Genomic DNA, 17,890 nt, shown 5'->3' with positions numbered 1-17,890 from the left:
CTGCAGCAGCACAGGGAGCAGAGACAACTTGCTCCAAGGAAGAGCCTTCAAGTCTGCATTTCTGCTAATGCATGCCAAGCCACACCCACCGGACACCACCTTTAACCTTTATAAAGGGGCACAGGGCTGCCATGAGAAGCAGCAGGATTTGAGGGAGGGGAGAGGGACTTTTCTTTTGCTGACCTTAACAGCTACAGCAGCACTAGGGCAGAGAGAAGGTAGCCAGTGGGAATTTTAGATTGAGGGTTTGTTGCATTTTATAGTATGCAATTTTATTTGTTTTATTTTTTAAAATAATTGCACTGCTTTGATTGTTTTTTGGATCACAAGGCAGTCTATACAAATGTTAAAGAAGTAAATTGAAGAGGAGAACCAATAGCTGGAAAGCCAGTTCTGTTTTATTTAGGACAGTAATTTTTAATATTGCTAAACTATCCTTGCCCTTATATATTGGGTGTCAAGCTTCACCATACCAAAGCAAAGACTGCAGTTTAGTTAAAAGGGTAATGGTCCCATATTTTATTAACAGGTTAGCAAAACAAAATCCAATGGATTACAATATTTACATGTTATTTGAAAAATAAAGTCAAGATAAAAGCATGTCACAATCATCTTTTTTGGTAACCATGAATCACACCTAATCTAGGTATGGAACTGTTAGAATATACTTGAAAATGAAGCCAATTAAAAAAAAAAAATATACAGGCACAAAAATGAGTGTTTGCTTAGGTGCTTGCTTTTCCAAATTTGGTTTCCCTAATATGATGCTGCATCCCCTAAACCCCAAAATAAAAACAAAACAAAACAAAACTACTCCAGAAAAAAAAACAACAAAAGCACGGCGTGCCTTTAGAATGAGCACGTTTTAGTCTCCATTCTATGCTAAATCTTTCCATTCATTTTTTGAACCACGAACAATGTCTTCAACTCTTAGTTTCCTTTCCCTTCCCCTCTCCTCCCCCCAAAATACATTTGTAACGATAGCTTTCATGTAAAGTACTTGCCATGCAGGCACTCTTTCCGGCATGGTGTCCCTCATGAAACAGTGACAGTACAGAAAGGGAAACCAGGAATTCTCACCAGGGTAAGCAGGAAGCAATTCTCTATACTTCAAGGGGTTTATTTCCCGCTTCTCTTCTTTTTGCACAAGGATGAATTCCCTCATTCCACCCTCTCAAAAGGAAAATAATAATTAACAAAAAGCGCCCAGCCAGCGTGCCATGAAATGTGGGTGGGATTGATGAATGTTCATTTGACAATCAACACAATGGTTATGAGGACCTCACTGTTTTGGTCCTGAACCTGCATAGCTGTGCCATATAAGTTTGGTTCTTTAGTTAAATTATTCAAGGAAAAAAAAATATTAATGTCTTTGTAGTTATGCCATTTAAAACCAAAAGATTTCTATTCACAAAACTGAAGGCTCTCTCTCTCTCCCTACCCCCCCCCCCAGCACCCCTTTTCTCCTAAAACTTCCTCCCCCTCCCTCCCAGCCCTATATGAAAAACTGAATTGTGCTGTAAGTGTAATGCGCCGAGCAGGTAGTGAAAAAACAAGTCCACACCACCCGCCTTAAAAAGTAGTTCACGTGATTCTATTAAAACCTTAAATTATAACTGAAACACGAACAAACAGCTTACCTGGAATAAAGGATTGACAATCCATTCACAAACAGTTACTAAGCAATTGTAAATCTGTTTTTTTTTTTTCTTTTTGTGTTTCTTTTTTTTTTTTTTTTACTAAAATAATTTAAAAAAAAAAAAAATCACAGTATCTTTAAGAAATAAAACCCCCCTTGGGATTTTGCAGAGGATTCGTATTCTTTTTCTCCTCTCTTAACACTTGCATTCCTGTCACTGTCTTGGCTGACGCTCGCTGCATGTTACCATGCTGATGACAGGCAGCAGTCCCAAATGCAGAGAATTCCCTTGGTTAAGTCTGAGGTACTAGGAAACAGGTGACTGTTGTAAACGGAGGTGGGTTTTTTTTTTTGTTTTTGTTTTGTTTTTCTAAAGCAGCTGGCAACAGTCTGGAAAAGCTTACTGTATTAAAACTACAAAAACGCACTTTAAAGTTGTGCGCCCGAAAAAGTGTCCCATTCAATTAGATAATCCAAAACTCTTATCGGAAAGCACACTGTGTAACAGAGTTGCTTCATCAGTCCCAAACAAATGTTGCTTCCGTCTCAGAGATCAGGAAGAAGAAAAATTATAGAACAGGCATTGTGATGTAACAGAGCAACTTATTTTTTCATTTAAATAACTTTAATATACACACACTCATACGAGTACCAGTGCTTTGAAAATAGATCTTTTTAAGTCCTGTAAGCAGCTTTGTTTTTTTTTTTTCTTTTCTTTTCTTCCATTTCAGTTCAAGTAGGTTGAAAAAACAAGGCCCGATACTCTATTCTCTTCGGGTATCTGTCTTATCCATCTGCAAGATATCCGCAGCATACACTGCCGCTTCCTTCCCCAGGCAGAAGTCCACCTCTCTCGTCTCACCTTCCACCTTTTTATCCATTAAAGGCTCCTTCGGATTATCCAGCTTTCCATTGGACTGGCCATCCCTGTAGGCCCTTTGTTTGCTTTCTTTCAAGGACCTGCAAAAAGAATTGTGGACTTTTAAGATATCTGATTTCCTTAGCTTTCATGGTCATCTCAAATAAAATGTACCTCGCTTATCTAGGCAAGAGATGCTAAGCCCCGTCATGCAACTGGTTTGTCTTCAGCATAACTTATACTGGTAACCAGGGCCGGTGCAAGGGGATTGGGTGCCCTAGGCACCTTCAGCCTTGCGCCGCCCCCAGCCGCAGCCCCGACTCCTCCTCCCCCCCCCCCCCCAAAAATAATACTTACAAAATACCTGGTGGTCCAGGGAGCGATCTGCTGCTCCTGGGGCCTCGGCTGCCACTAACCAAAATGGCACCGGTGGCCTTTAGCTCCTACCATGTGACAGGGGCTACTGGTGCCATTGGTTGGCCCCTGTCACATGGTAGGGGCTAAAGGCCACCAGCTCCATTTTGCTTAGTGGAAGCCGAGGCCCCGGGAGTGGCAGATTGCTCCTGGGCCCTCCACTGGACCACAAGGGGGGGGGGGGGGGGCGTCGGGAGGGTGGCACAGTGAGGCAGGGGCTGGCAGAATTTTGAAAAGGCACTTTTTGCCCTTTCAAAAATTTGCTGCTTGCCGTGGCACCCCCTAAATCACGTCGCCCTAGGCACAGGCCTAGCTCGCCTAGTGGTTCCTCTGGCCCTGCTGGTAACTATTTCTGCAGACAATGACCAATTACCAGCTCTTGTCTTGGAGCCTGAAAGCAACACTTTCTCATGATTGGCTTGTACCTTGATGTCTAAAGACTAGAACTTTGGTTTTCTGCATAATTAATGCAAAGAAGTCCATGCAAAACAGTTTTGTCCATGCTTCCTTTACTGCATATTAGGTGAGGATAAAACACTGCATTTTTTTCCCCTAGTTACCTCTGGCCCTTGTCAATATTTCCCTCACCCTCTTGACACACCAAGCTTGCTTTCTTTCAAAACGATAAAGCGCTTCAGTGGTGTGAACTCCATTAACCACCGTTCTCCATGTCCCGCTCTCATCCAGTTTACAACTCCACTGATCTAACTTCTATATCGTTCAGCTTGCTTAGCAGTCTTTTATAAAGAACAGTATCACATTCCTCAATAAAGTCCATGAAGGTAACATATATTGCACCTGTCTGATCTACTTTTGTCACCTCATTGGAAAAACTCAATCAAGTTTGTCTGGCAGGATCATCCCCCCTGTGAAACACTGCTGTCTAGTGTCCTGTATTCTACTCACATCAAGGTACTACTGACATAAGGACCAGCTAGGCTGTAGTTGCCCACTTCTTCCCAGTTGGTACATTTGTATTTGGGGACCAAATCAGCTCTCTTCCAGTTCCCTGGAACCTCTTCCATCTTGAAGGAGAAGTTGAATAGCACCGCACACGGTGCAGACAACACATTCTTGAACTCACCCATTATTCTGTGGTTGTACGCCATCAGATCCCATGGCCTTACTTATTCTGATTTGTTTAAGTACCTCCTCTGCTGCAATTTGTCCAGAATCATTTGGTATACCAATATCTTTTAGATCAATTGTCTTCCCCTTCTTTTGTAAATGTCAAGCAAAAGAACTTATTTAAGATTTCTGTATCTGCCAGTAATCTTCATAAATTCCACTTTCTCCCTTTAACATACCTATTCCTCCTTCTCTCTTAAATATCTAAAGAAGATATTGTCGTCTCTCTATCAAATGGGTAATTTTCTCCGCTCTTTTGGCTTTTGCACTTCAAACTGCCCTTACTGTCTCCCTTTCTTTTATTGATAATTTGTCCTTGTGGTTTTTTTTTTACATTTTTGAATGCTAGCCTCTTTGTTCTTACTACATGTTACCTTCTTATCGAAACTTATCAGTGTCTTTACTTTTACCTTTGTTAACTTGCTTTATGCAAAAATATGTTGCCTTCTCTATGCTCCCTTCTATCACTGATCAAAGTTCCTTTGTGCTCTTAAGCTTTCAGAAACATAGTAGAGCTTCCTCAACTCAGCTTTTTGAAGTCAGCCCTCCTGAAGTCCAAGACCCTAGTCTTCATAGGGTTTAGTTCAGGTCAGATTTTAATACACTGACACTAGACCCTAAATGTTCCCTTACCATGAAATCAGTAACACTATCTCAATATGTCACTACCAGATCCAGAATTGTCTACCCTCAAACTGGCTTTCCATTAGTTGCCTGAGGAATGTCCCTTATAGGGCCTCCATGACATCTCCACTCTTAGCTGATATTGCACAGCAGGTACTGAACATCCAGTAGACTGAAATCACCTACAGGAGACCTCCCTGTTTGCATGCCATCCTTGTGATACCTCTTACCATATCTGAATCTCTCTCTTCTTCTCTCTGCTGGAGGTTTGTAGAATAGTCCCATATATACAGAATTTGTCTTTGCATTTTACAGAACAACCCATGGCAAAGCAAAGTTGCTTATCTGTAACTGTTCTCCATGGATTGCAGGATTAAGTGTCCCACATGTGGGTGACATCATTGCATGGCACCATATATGAACAGTATCATGTCATTGACTAGAAGCCTACAAATCTTTCTACACATGCAACAGGCACTGCACCAAGCAGCCCTCAGCAAGGCTCTCTTCAGTTTGCATCAAAGCTAATGGCATGCAAACTTAAGGAGTTGATTAAACGTTGGGGAAGTGGAAGGGAATGTAAAACTGTTCATATTGCTGTCCAAGAAGAACACCAGTTACAGGTAAGCAACTTGCTCTCTTCATGGACCCCCATATGTGGGGACTCCCAAGCTAAGGATTGTCTTCATGACCTCTTCCATCTACCCTCTTTTTCACTCAGTGCTCAATTAAACTCTGGAATTTGTTGCCAGAGGATGTGGTTAGTGCAGTTAGTATAGCTGTGTTTAAAAAAGGATTGATTAAGTTCTTGGAGGAGAAGTCCATTACCTGCTATTAAGTTGACTTAGATAATAACCACCGCTATTACTAGCAACAGTAACATGGAATAGACTTAGTTTTTGGGTACTTGTCAGGTTGTTATGGCCTGGATTGGCCACTGTTGAAAACAGGATGCTGGGCTTGATGGACCCTTGGTCTGACCCAGTATGGCATGTTCTTATGTTCTTATGCTACCGAACACTGCTGTTTGTTCAGCGATCAAAAAAAGACTGAGGGGACTATGTTGAGAGTACTTGGTGCAGTGTCTGCAATGTTTGCAAAGCCTTTTAGGCTTCTAGCCTGTGAGCTGACCCTATGTATATGATGCTGTGCAATGATACCACCCACATGTGGGACTGTTCATCCTGCTTATTCATGAAGAAGTAAGCTTCTTCCTGCTCTCCCTTTATTTCAGTGACTGCTTTTGTGTTCCTAATAGAATTTGCCACTGCAACTGTCCCCTCTTCCTCCACACATGCTGTAGTTATACCACTCCTCAAAATATAACCAGTTCTACTACTACTATTTACCATTTCTAAAGTGCTACTCGATGTATACAGCACTGTACATATACACAGTCCCTGCTCCATGGAGTTTACTCTCTAGTGAAGACAAACATACATGACAAATAAATGACTATGGAAAGTGTGCATTTATTGTAGAGAAGAACTTAGCATTTTAAAGCAGCGCCAACGAGCTTTTTTAAACTGGATTTGAATATGAACAGAGGGGGCGCATGTCGCACGGACTCAGGGAGTCTATTCCTTGCACCAATGGTGGAAAGCACACGGTCAGGAACTGTTGGTGGAGCAGAAGGTCCCAAATAAGAGCGATATGCTTGATGAACAGAGTTCACAAAGAAGCATGAGAGTGAGAGAGAGAAGAGGAGATTGGTAATGAGTAGTTGGAGCGTGAGTGCCATTTATGGGCGAATAATAGAAGCTTGAACTGTATGCGGAAGCAGACATGGAACCGATGTAGTGTCTTGAGAAGAGGGGGTTACATAGTTAAGAAAAAGCATAAGTGAAGCAGCTGAATTTTGAACAGATTGCAATGGAGAATGATAGTTCGGTGGGAGATCTGAAAAGAGTAAGTTGCAGTTGGCTAAGTGGGAGGTGAGAAGAAAGTGGAGGAGCATTTTGGTAGTGTGCACAGAAAGGAAAGGACAGATTTTTGTGATTTTACATAGGAAGAACCTATATTGTGGAACAGTTTGTCATGAGTCTAACATGAGGATATTCAAGAAAAATCTAAAAGATCACTTATTTGCTAAAGCAGTTTCTCTGAGGAATTAATTAGGACATTTAAGCCACTGAGGTCTTTTATGAAAGTGAATTAATTTAGCTTTATATTATTATTTTTATTTGACGTATATGTTATATGCCTTAATATCGCAGTATTTGATGTGTTAATAATGTAATCCACCTTGTATAGCACCACTGAAAAAGGTGGACTATAAATGTTTAAAGACATAAATATGCTTTTGCAGTGTTTGGATGTGCGTGGAGAAGGAGAGACTGGCATCAAAGATGACCCCCAGGTTACATGCTGAAGGAACCAGGACGATGAGCGCATCATCCTCAGAGAGAGAGAAAAAGAGGTGAGAAGGGAAGCAAATTTGAAGGGGAAAACTATCTTGACCTTATTAAGTTTAAGGTGGCAGCAGGACAGCCAGGCAGCAATGTCAGACACACAGGCTGAACTTTGGGACTGGATTTGTGGTGACATTTCTGGAGTAGAAGTAGATCTGGGAGTCAGCATCAAAATGGTCGTGGAAGCTGTGGGAGGGGATTAGAGCACAGAGGATAGAAGTCTAGCGAGAAAAGAGGAAATGGTCCAGGATGGACAAGTGGAATAGCAATGGAAGAACCACCACCAGAGGATACAGTAAAAGCATGATGAGAGAAGTAAGAAGAAAACCCAGGTAAAGCAGAATCCCAAAATCTAATCAAGTACAGTGTGTCAAAGAGTAGACAATGATCAACAGTGCCAAAAGCATCAGACAGGTCAAGAATGGAAAAGATTGTGTAAAGGCCCTTAGCCTTTACCACAGAGAGGTCAGTGGAGACTGGGTTCTAGTGTGACGTTATCCATTCAAAGTAGTTTATTATGTGGTACAACAAACATTCATACAAACATTTCAAACTAGATAACCAGCACTTATTTATTTTTTTAGGAGGGAAACAAGGCAAATCACAATCAAATAATCATTTGCTGGACAGATTTAGAAAATATATGTTAGAATGTTCAGTAAAACTATATGCAAAGCAGCATGGGAAAACATAGTTCATGAGGTCTGGGAAAATTGGTCTTGCTAACTGTATTTCCAGGGCCAAAGATCTTCACAGGACCAAACTTTTCCTGCTATCATCCCATTTCTCTCCTTCCTTTCAAATTCAAACTGCCTGAACATGCTGTTCACCTCCGCTGCCTTCACTTTCTTTCATCCCAAGCCATTTTGGATCTGTTCCAGCTGGCTTTCACTCTTTACAGTTCACCAGAAACTGCTCTTGGCTAAGTCTTCAGTGACTTCTTTGTGGCCACTGCCAAGCCTTTACTCCTTGATCTACCTGCTGTTTTGGTAACACTGATCATCATCTAACTTGGTGCACTGTACTCAATTGGATTTTGGAACTCTGTTCTATCTTGGTTTTCTTCTTACCTCTCCCATTGTACTTTTACTGTATCCTCTGATGATTTTTCCTACACCATTATGCTTCTATTGGTCTGTACGTCTCAAGGCTCTGGCCTGGGCCCTTTTCTGGGCGTATTGGTTCTTTCTCTGTAAGATCGCTAAAATCTGTCCCTTCCTTTCTGACCATACTACCAAAATGCTCATCCACTCTATTATCAACTCCCACTTAAACTACTGCAACTTGCCCTCCTGCTGAACTGTCTTTCTCCACTACAATGTATTCAAAATTTGGCTGCATAACTTATCTTCCTTCAGCATCTCTATCACCAGGTAACCACTCTTCTCAGGTCACTGCATTGGCTCGCCTGCTTCCGCATATAGTTCAAGCTTATCTTACTTGCCAATAAATGTATTCAACTCATTACCTATCTTCTCTCTCCCTACACCCTTCCTCATGTCATGGGGGCAAGTCACTCTTACTTCTGCCCTTTACTTCCAATGCCAAGTCCTAACTCTGCGCTTTCCACCTTGATACACTCTAGGCCTGGCAAAAACTTACCAAAGTCAATGGGGATAAGATGGCCGCTTCCCGAGAAGCACGCTGAAAGAGCTCTCTCCGACTCTTTTCTTTTAGCCTATTGAAATGCCCTATTGAAATGCCTCACACTAAAGAAAAGCAAAATTAAGGGAGAATATATCTTCTTCTCCCTTATTGGAGAGTCATCAGCCTCGGATTGAGAGTTTTTTCACGGCTCCATCAACAACACCGCTAGAAGTGGGGGCTGCTGCAAACACAGACGCGGAACGGGTGACAGCGTTGCTGGCTGAAGGAATTTCGCTAAGTCCTGGTGCACCTATAACACTTTCCCCACCATATACTGCCTCACTGTTTGGGCAAACAGTTCAGCCTCTTCGTCTGGGTGAGGGTTCCAGGCTGATGCCAAAGGGAGATCCCGAGTTGGAGGGCTTTGGAGGAGGTGTAGTACCTCCAACGTCAGAGCCTGTGAGCCCTGGCCAGGCTAAGGGCACAGTTGTTCCAGCTGGTCCCTCCATTCTTGGGGAAGGTACTTCCATTTCCTTGGGAGCAGAAGATATGGATCTTAAGGTACCGTATTTTTCACTCCATAAGACGCACTTTTTTTTCCCCCAAAAGTGGGGGGAAAATGTATGTGCGTCTTATGGAGCGAATATAAAAAAAACAACTAAAAATCTAACAAACCCCCCCCACCCTCCTGACTCCTCCAAGACCTGCCAAAAGTCCCTGGTGGTCCAGCAATGGTCCGGGAGCGATCTCCTGGGCTTGAGCCGTCGGCTGCCAGTAATCAAAATGGCGCTGACGGCCCTTTGCCCTTACTATGTCACTGGGACCGACCAATGGCAGCGGTAGTCCCTGTGACATAGTAAGGGCAAAGGGCCGTCGGCTGCCAGTAATCAAATGGCGCCGACAGCCCTTTGCCCTTACTATGTCACTGGGGCCAACTGCTGCCATTGGTTGGCCCTCAGTGACATAGTAAGGGCAAAGGGCCGTCAGCGCCATTTTGTTTACTGGCAGCCGACGGCCCAAGCCCAGGAGATCACTCCCGGACTGCTCCTGGACCCCCGCTGGACCACCAGGGACTTTTGGCAGGTCTTGGGGGGGGTCAGGAGGGTGGTGGGGTTGTTAATTAATTTAAAGGGTTGGAATGGGGGGTATTTTTTGGGGGAGGGGTTCCCAGAGAAAGAAAAGTTTTCTGGTCTGGGGAGTGGACCGAAATGGCCCTCCCCAGACCTGAAAACAAAATGGGGAGAAAAAAAAAAGCTATGCACTCCTCTAATTTGCTCCATAAGACGCCCAGACGCAGAGCCGGTTTAGCACAAATTTTATTTTTTTTTTAATTTTCCCCCTCTGAATCCTAGGTGCGTCTTATGGAGCGAAAAATACGGTATGTTCGCTTTTCAGAACACCATTGACAAAACCCCCAGGGATTGATTACTTTGGATTCATCATGGAGTGCTTTGGTCTCTTTGGAATTGGCGATTTCTACTTTAACTAGTACAGCTCTTGATACTAATCATCGGATTTCGGCTATGTAGAATATTGTTCTTACTTACAGAGAAAAAAATGGAACAGTTCGAATCTCGTTTAACAACTGCAGAGAACTTGCAACATAATTTAGTTCAATCTGAACTGGTGCATTCAAAAACATTGGAAAATATTGAAAACGTTTTGAGAACTTTGAATCTACGAGTTCTTAATTTTCCATCTATTAAAATGATTCCACCACATAAAGTATTTAAGTCCTACCTCACTCAAGTTTTGAAATTGCCACTGGACGCCATGCCGGTTATATAAAAAATCTATTATTTGCCTTCGAATGAGGATGGGCTATCTGATAGTCAATCATCCGACTTATCTTTAAATTTGACAAATATTTGGAATTGTCTCAAGAAACCATAGTATCTAAACGAGCTACTCTGTTGGTTTCATTTACTTTTATTTCAGATAAAAATACTGTTTTAAGGCTTTTTCTCTGAAATTGCTCCCTTTTGTTTCATGGCCAAAAAATCTGGATTTACGCCAATATAGTAAGAGTTACCCAGGAGCGTAGGAAAATATTTCTTAATATGAGACCAGAGGTTTTGTCACGTGGGGCTAAGGTTATGCTGAGATACCCCTGTAAATGTTTGGTGAAATATTAGAATTCAAATTATGTGTTCATTGAGCCTTCACAACTGTAAGCGTTCCTTGATTCCCATTCCTGAGGAACTCCCTTTATTAGGTTTAGGTGCATAAAATTATTTGGTGGAGTATTCTTTGGATTTGCTTTTTTCTTTTGGTTTTAGGTAAATAATCGCTCTTTTCTACACTTGTCCTCCCCTATTTCCTTTAAATGGAGATTACAATATATGAATATGGTTATGTACCACCTGATTGGTATTTGATTCTTTGTATGTTTAACTCCTTATTTCTGTACAAGAGGTCTCATGTGCTTTTTTGGCCATATTCAAATCCAATTTAAAAACTCACCTTTTTGAAGCTGCTTTTAAATCCTGAGCACTTCGCCACAATAAATATACTTCCCATAGACTCTTGGTTGTCATGCATGTTTGTCTTGACTAGAATGTAAGCTCCACTGAGAAGGGATTGTTTCTTATGTATATCTATACAGTGCTACCTATGTCTATTAACACTTTAGAAATGATAAATGGTATAAGTAGTAGTAGTAGAAAGAGATATTCCCCCTACTCTTTTCCCTGTCTCTTCTGAAGTGATTATAGCCTGGGATGATCACTTTACAATCCTGGCTTCCATTATACCAAGGCTCAGAGATTGAATGTAAAGAGAGCCAAGTTTGGATTTAGCCAGAAAACTGCGGAATTTGAAAATCGCCCTGGCTGACCACCTCCAAGTTATCTAGAGAAAAACCTCAACCGGATAAATTCTGGAGACATTCTGCTATTCATTGGTGTGCCTCAAGAATTTGTCCTGGGCCTTTTTGGGATGGAATTAAGTTAGCTGGATAATTTACCCAGCTAACTCTGCTCAAGCAGTAGTGCAGTCCTAAAGTTAGCCAGATAAACTTACCCAGTTCTCTTTAAGATAGTCGGGGTTTATTCAGTGGCACCACTGCACCAATGAATATCCTGACAAACTTAGGCTAACTCTGCTAGCCAGCAGTAGCTAAAAATGGACCCCAAGAGCCGCCATATTGGGTCAGACCAAAAGTCCAATAAATCCAGCATGCTGGGCTTGATGGACCCTTGGTCTGACCCAGCATGACAATTTCTTATGTTCTGTCTCTGACAGTGGTCAGTCTGGGTCACTAGGAAATGCCTATGCAGATCACAAAGAATAGAGCCATTCCTTGCTGCTCACTCTCAATGGCTTTCCCAAGTCTAACTGGCTAATTATTATTCATTGACTTTTCTGTAGGAACTTCCAAGCCCTTTTAAAGCCAGCTATGCTAGATGCTTTGACCACATCCTCGGGCATCTAGCTTAGCTGGATGAAACTATGTCCAAACCTGCCTCCACCACTTTAAGCACTGGCACATATAACTCTCCAAGACTAGGCTCCTTCTCCCTTCCTTTTCTTTTTGTGTTCCTTTTTCTCCCCTTCTTATATTTCCATTGACTTACATGCCATGTCTCAGCACATGCCGCTCCCAGTCACAGCCATGAGCAAACGTCCTGCCGCAAAACTCACACGGGAAACGCTTTTCAGAAATGAGAGCTCCGCTGTCCGAAAATGCTAGGATGGCTGCAATGAAAAGAAAAACACAAAACATGATCTTCATGAGGTGGAGAAAAGCAAAACACATGGAATGTCTGCAAAACCTTTATGCACCGAGCAGTTCCCAGGCACTTCAGTATAGAAAAATGTGTTCCAAAATCACGTCAAAGCAAACATGAACATAAGAACATGCCATACTGGGTCAGACCAAGGGTCCATCAAGCCCAGCATCCTGTTTCCAACAGTGGCCAATCCAGGCCATAAGAACCTGGCAAGTTCCCAAAAACTAAGTCTATTCCATGTTACCGTTGCTAGTAATAGCAGTGGCTATTTTCTAAGTCAACTTAATTAATAGCAGGTAATGGACTTCTCCTCCAAGAACTTATCCAATCCTTTTTAAACACAGCTATACTAACTGCACTAACCACATCCTCTGGCAACAAATTCCAGAGTTTAATTGTGCGTTGAGTAAAAAAGAACTTTCTCAGATTAGTTTTAAATGTGCCACATGCTAACTTCATGGAGTGCTTCATGGAGTGCTTGTTGGCCCTGCAACAGTTCAGGGGCATAAAGCAGACAGATCCAGCAAATCTGTTTACTTTGACATGATTTTGGAACAAGGAGCCCTTCACTGGAGGGCCCAAAGACTATGAATCTGTGAGATTTTCCGTGGCTTTCAGGGGCTTGTTACTCTTAACTCTACTGTTTTTATTACTTTTTTGGTAGGAAACAAGTGTTATCAGTAGAAATATTTTTTTGCAAAACTTTCTGGCAAGAAAAGATTATCCAGTCTAATGCAAGTGGCATTGATCTCAGAACCTTTTAGAGGAAGGAGGCATTTGGGGGGAAATGTTCAAGTTCTCTGCACTGGGACAACGTCTGCGGGTGCTTTTTTATCTGTGAACTTTGCACCAAGCTTCAGAGAGGTGGTGTGAGCGTGCTTTCACTTGGAAGCTTGTCACAAACTACCTGTGGATACTTTTACACCTGGTTTTTTTTGTGTGTGGGTACTTTTCTCAGGGAAAATAATGTGCAGAGAGTTGAAAATGCAATCCAAGTGTGTTGTTTTCCTCTACGGAAATAAACCCTTCCCGGGAACTCTTCCTCTAAATGTGGTAAAAAGAATGCGTGCTGTGTTGCACACTTTTAATGGTATTGGGGAGGGGGGAGATTCCCCAGCAGCCAGTTTACACGGATATTCTAAATTGCTTCTTATTCACATAAATGGCTTGGATAACTGGCCTCAATGTGCACTGTGGGATCAATCTTTACTGCAATACCACTAGCTCCATCCATATTTTTAGTTTTTGCAACTCAAACTGGAAAAAGAACATTTTCTTTATTGTGAACAGATTTGCACAATACAAACAATTCACTATTATGGTGCATCTTGGAAGTAAACACTGGCTTATTATGAGTCAAGATTATGAGAGACCTTATTGTTTATACAATTCAGCAGCAGGCCCAGCATGTGAAAATAAAGCATCCTGAAAAAAATGGCTCATGGCCAATAGACATTAACTGGAGTCAGCTCTGGTTCCCAAGTGTTAAATTTCTGATTTATAGTTTCTTGGCCAGAGGTTTATTTATTTATATTTTTATATTCCACTTTTTTCAGCACTTCAAAGTGAATTACATTCAGGTACTGTAGGTTTTTCCCTATCCCCAGAGGACTTACAATCTAAGTTTGTACCTGAGGCAATGGAGGGTAAAGTGACTTGCCCAAGGTCACAAGGAGCAACAGTAGGACTTGAACTCTAGTCTCCTGGTTTGTAGCCTGCTGCTCTAACCACTAGGCTACTCCTCCACTCAAGGACAGAATTAATAGTCGACATTTACTAACTAATGTTAAACTTTTATTTGTCACCTAGAAAAGTATAACTATAGTATTTCTACTTTTTACGGCAGCTGCATCTTCCTCCAGGGTGCCTCTCTTGCAAAGCATACAGTCCACCAACTCATCCCAAGAGTAAGGCGGACAGCACTAGCAGCAGCTTTCAATAAAGTGTGAGGTGGTAGCATAGTCCATATGAATAGATACCGAAGGACAAGGAATCAGGACATACCAATGGATGGAGAAAGGTATAAAGGGCGTGTCAGAAAAAGACTACTTTATTGAGAGGGTGGCAGATGTCTTGAATGGGCTATCAGAATAGTAATTTAAACAGTGCAAGAATTCAAGCATGCCTGGCACAAATTCAGAGGGTGGAGGAAAGGAAAATTGGTTCTTACCTGATAATTCTCATTTCTGTACTACCACAGATCAGGCCAGACTTCTGGGTTTTGTACCCCTGCCAGCAGATAGAGACAGATAAAGTTTTATTGAAACTGCTATATAACCTAAAGTGCCACCTGCAGTCCCTAAGTATGGAATTGTATCCAAGCCAAGATGCCAAAACTAAAACAAACAATTTTAACAGCCCACTCTAATTTCCATGAACAAGAAGGTAGTGACACTGTAACATGCTAAAAAGGAACCCAAGTAAAGTAAAATACAGCTCAGTGACCTGATAACAATTCTGCAGAAACTCCGACAAACTTTGAACATGAGCAGACGACTCTCCCCTTTAGACCATGGGCGGGCATCTGGACTGATCTGTGGTACTATAGGAATGAAAATTATTAGGTAAGAACCAATTTTCCTTTTCTTATTCGTACTCAGATCAGTCCAGATTCCTGGGATGTACCTAAACCCACTAAACTGGCTGGAACCTGGAGAATCCCACACTCAGAACCCTATCACCAAAAATCAGCCACAGTCGGAGGAGCCCCGACATCCAACCGATAATGTCTGGCAAAAGTGTTCAACGACTTTCAAGTTGCTGCCCTGCATATTTTACTCGGGGGGAATTCTGCGCAAAAAAATTTAAAATTCTGTGCACAAAATTCTGCAAACTTTATATTGGTCAAAATAAAGACTGTCATGTAAATTGTGTTAAGTAATTACATTTTAAATTATTACAGAAAAAAGTTATTACTTGATGTTGCAGAATTTTAAATATTTTGAGCAGAATTTCCCTAGAAATTCACTGTAAGAATGTCCCTTCCACATACACACACCCTCATACAGGCTCCCTCATTCTCTCGGGCACACACATCCCTTCATACAGAGTCCCTCTCTCTTGCATACACACCCACACAAGCTCCCTTTCTCTCTCACACATACATCCTCATACAGGCTACCTATGTCTCTCTCTCACGCAGCCCTTCACACAGGCTCTGTCTCACACATACACAATCCCTTCTTCATACACACGAGCTCCCAATCTCTCACATACATACACACTCCTTCACAATTTCCTCATATAGGCTCCCTCTCTCTGAAACCCACACTCAATCATCCCCCCAGCCCCCCTCTATCTTACCTCCCATGCTCTCTCTCACACCCTCCTGCTCTCTGTCACCTCCCCTCTTATAGGCTCCCTCTCTGAAACCCACCCTCAAGCATCACCCCCTACTCCCCCTCTTACCAACCAAGCTGTCTCTCACCCTCCCCCACACCCCCTTCTCCTCTCTCACACACAGATTCTCTCTCACCGGCATCCTTCTCCCCTCATATAGGCTCCCTCTCTCTGAAACCCACATTCAAGCATCCCCCCACCCACCCTCTCTTACCTCCCATGCTCTCTCTCACACCCTCCCCTCTCTGACACATTCTCTCTCACTGGCATGCCGCGGGATGCACTCCATTCGTGGCGAAGATGAAGGCCTGGAGCGCCGTTCACAGCGAAAAGGGAAGGCTCCTGTGTGTCGGGAACGGTGTGCTGGGCCTTCATCTTCGCTGCGAACGGAGCACGACCAGTGGCATATGGGGGCCTTTCCTTTTCTCCGTGAACGGCGCGCCAGGCCTTCATCTTCGCCGCAAATAGAGCATGTGCTATGGGACACGCTCCGTTTGCAGCATGCCAGGGTCTCGTCTGCTATTTTCTGCGCAGAATTTGGCAATTCTGCGCAAATTCTGCATTCCGCAGTAGCACAGAATTCCCCCAGGAGTAATATTTCCTGCAGCAAAACCTGCTGGGCCTCAGTCCAAAAGGCTACTTGCGAAAGCATCAAATGAGCCCTCAAACCTTCAGGCACCAACTGACCCATACAAAAATATAAACCAAACCGATCACCTGCTTGAGCCAACACGCAATTGTAGGCTTTGGAAGCTTGACGCCCCTTCCTTGGGTCATTCCATAGAACAAAAAGGTGATCCGATGTACGAAAATCATTAGTGACCTTCAGATATCATAACAATGCCCGGATGTCCAAAAATCTCAGCTTCCTTGCATGAGGAGCTGAGGAATCCAGATTCAGAAAGGCTGGAAGTTCCACTGTCTGATTAACATGGAATGTCATGTTATACCTTAAGCAGAAAGGAGAACACTGCGTAACGATACCCCTGAGTCCGAAATCTGCAAAAATGGATCCTAGCAGGATAATGCCTGTGGTTCTGAAATCCTCCTCACTGAACAAATGGCCACCAGAAAAACCATCTTAAGCATTACGTTCTTCAAAGTTGCTCTTCTCAGAGGTTCAAAAGGAGCCGCACATAAAGCGGTAAGCACTAAATTCAGATTACAAGACAAACACGGCTTCCTCACGGGTGGCTGTAAGTTCTTCGCCCCATGAAAAAAATGTACAACATATGGCTGCATGGACAGGGAATAACCTTGTACTTTACCACGAAGACAACCAAGGGCTGCTACCAATACCTTCAGAGAATTAAAGGCCAAACCTTTTACCGAACCCTCCTGCAGGAAAGTCAAAATCTGCGCCACTGTAGCTTGCAATGCCTGCACATCTTGACTCATACACCACAACTCGAAAACCTTCCAGACCTGCAGATAAGATATAGACATGGAAGTCCACCTGGCCTGCAGTAAGGTAATAATAACCACTTCTGGATAACCCCACTATCTTAATCGCCTCTTTTCAAAAGCCAGGGGGCGAGACAGAAGTGAGCTGCCTGTTCCAAAAATATGGGTCCCTGATGGAGAAGATTCTCTAGATGGCTGAATGACAGGGGCCTTTCTATGACCATACTGACTAGGTCCGCGAACTAAAGACAGCGCGGCCACTACGGAGCCACTAGAATCACATCTTCTGGATGCTTCTCTATCTGCCTTATCACCTTGCCCACTTGAGGCCAAGAAGAAAAGACATACAGCAGCACGTTGTGAGGCCACAGCAGGAACAGAGCATCAATGCCCTCCGCACCGTGCTTTCTTCTTCAGCTGAAGACCTGCGGCACTTTTGTTTCTTCTGGTCACCATTAGTCTATATGAGGTGATCCCCATCTCTCGCAAATTAGAGACATCGCTGCCTCAGACAGCTTCTATTCTCCTAGGTCTAATGACTTGCGACTCGGGAAGTTTGCCTGTACATTGTGCACCCCAGCAATGTGCGACACCTCTATCCTCTCCAAATGCTTCTCTGCCCAAGGCATCAATTCTTGTGCCTCCTGCACCACTGCCTGACTCCTGGTTCCACCCTGGCAGTTGATATAAGCCACCACAGTCGCATTGTCTGTCAGAACTCTTACTGAATCTCAAGAGAAAAGAACGTAATGTG

At 42.9% G+C, this 17,890-nt stretch overlaps 1 protein-coding gene across 2 annotated transcripts in view; it reads right to left on the bottom strand.

The window, feature by feature from the left end:
• Nucleotides 1–1,722: 1,722 nt before the first annotated feature.
• Nucleotides 1,723–17,890, bottom strand: part of ZNF462 (zinc finger protein 462) — a 309,667-nt gene continuing 293,499 nt past the window's right edge. For both annotated transcript variants that reach the window (XM_029604891.1, XM_029604894.1), the window contains 2 exons: nt 12,238–12,358; nt 1,723–2,599 (listed from right to left, as the gene is read on the bottom strand). In XM_029604891.1, the coding sequence (XP_029460751.1) occupies nt 2,404–2,599; nt 12,238–12,358 (317 nt within the window). In that variant the 3' untranslated portion in view covers nt 1,723–2,403. The remainder of the gene's footprint in view (nt 2,600–12,237; nt 12,359–17,890) is intronic.

Source organism: Rhinatrema bivittatum, chromosome 1, assembly GCF_901001135.1.
Source record: "Rhinatrema bivittatum chromosome 1, aRhiBiv1.1, whole genome shotgun sequence".
Taxonomy (NCBI): domain Eukaryota; kingdom Metazoa; phylum Chordata; class Amphibia; order Gymnophiona; family Rhinatrematidae; genus Rhinatrema; species Rhinatrema bivittatum.
Note: the sequence above shows the minus strand (reverse complement) of the source record. Positions and strands in the feature narration are given on the sequence as shown.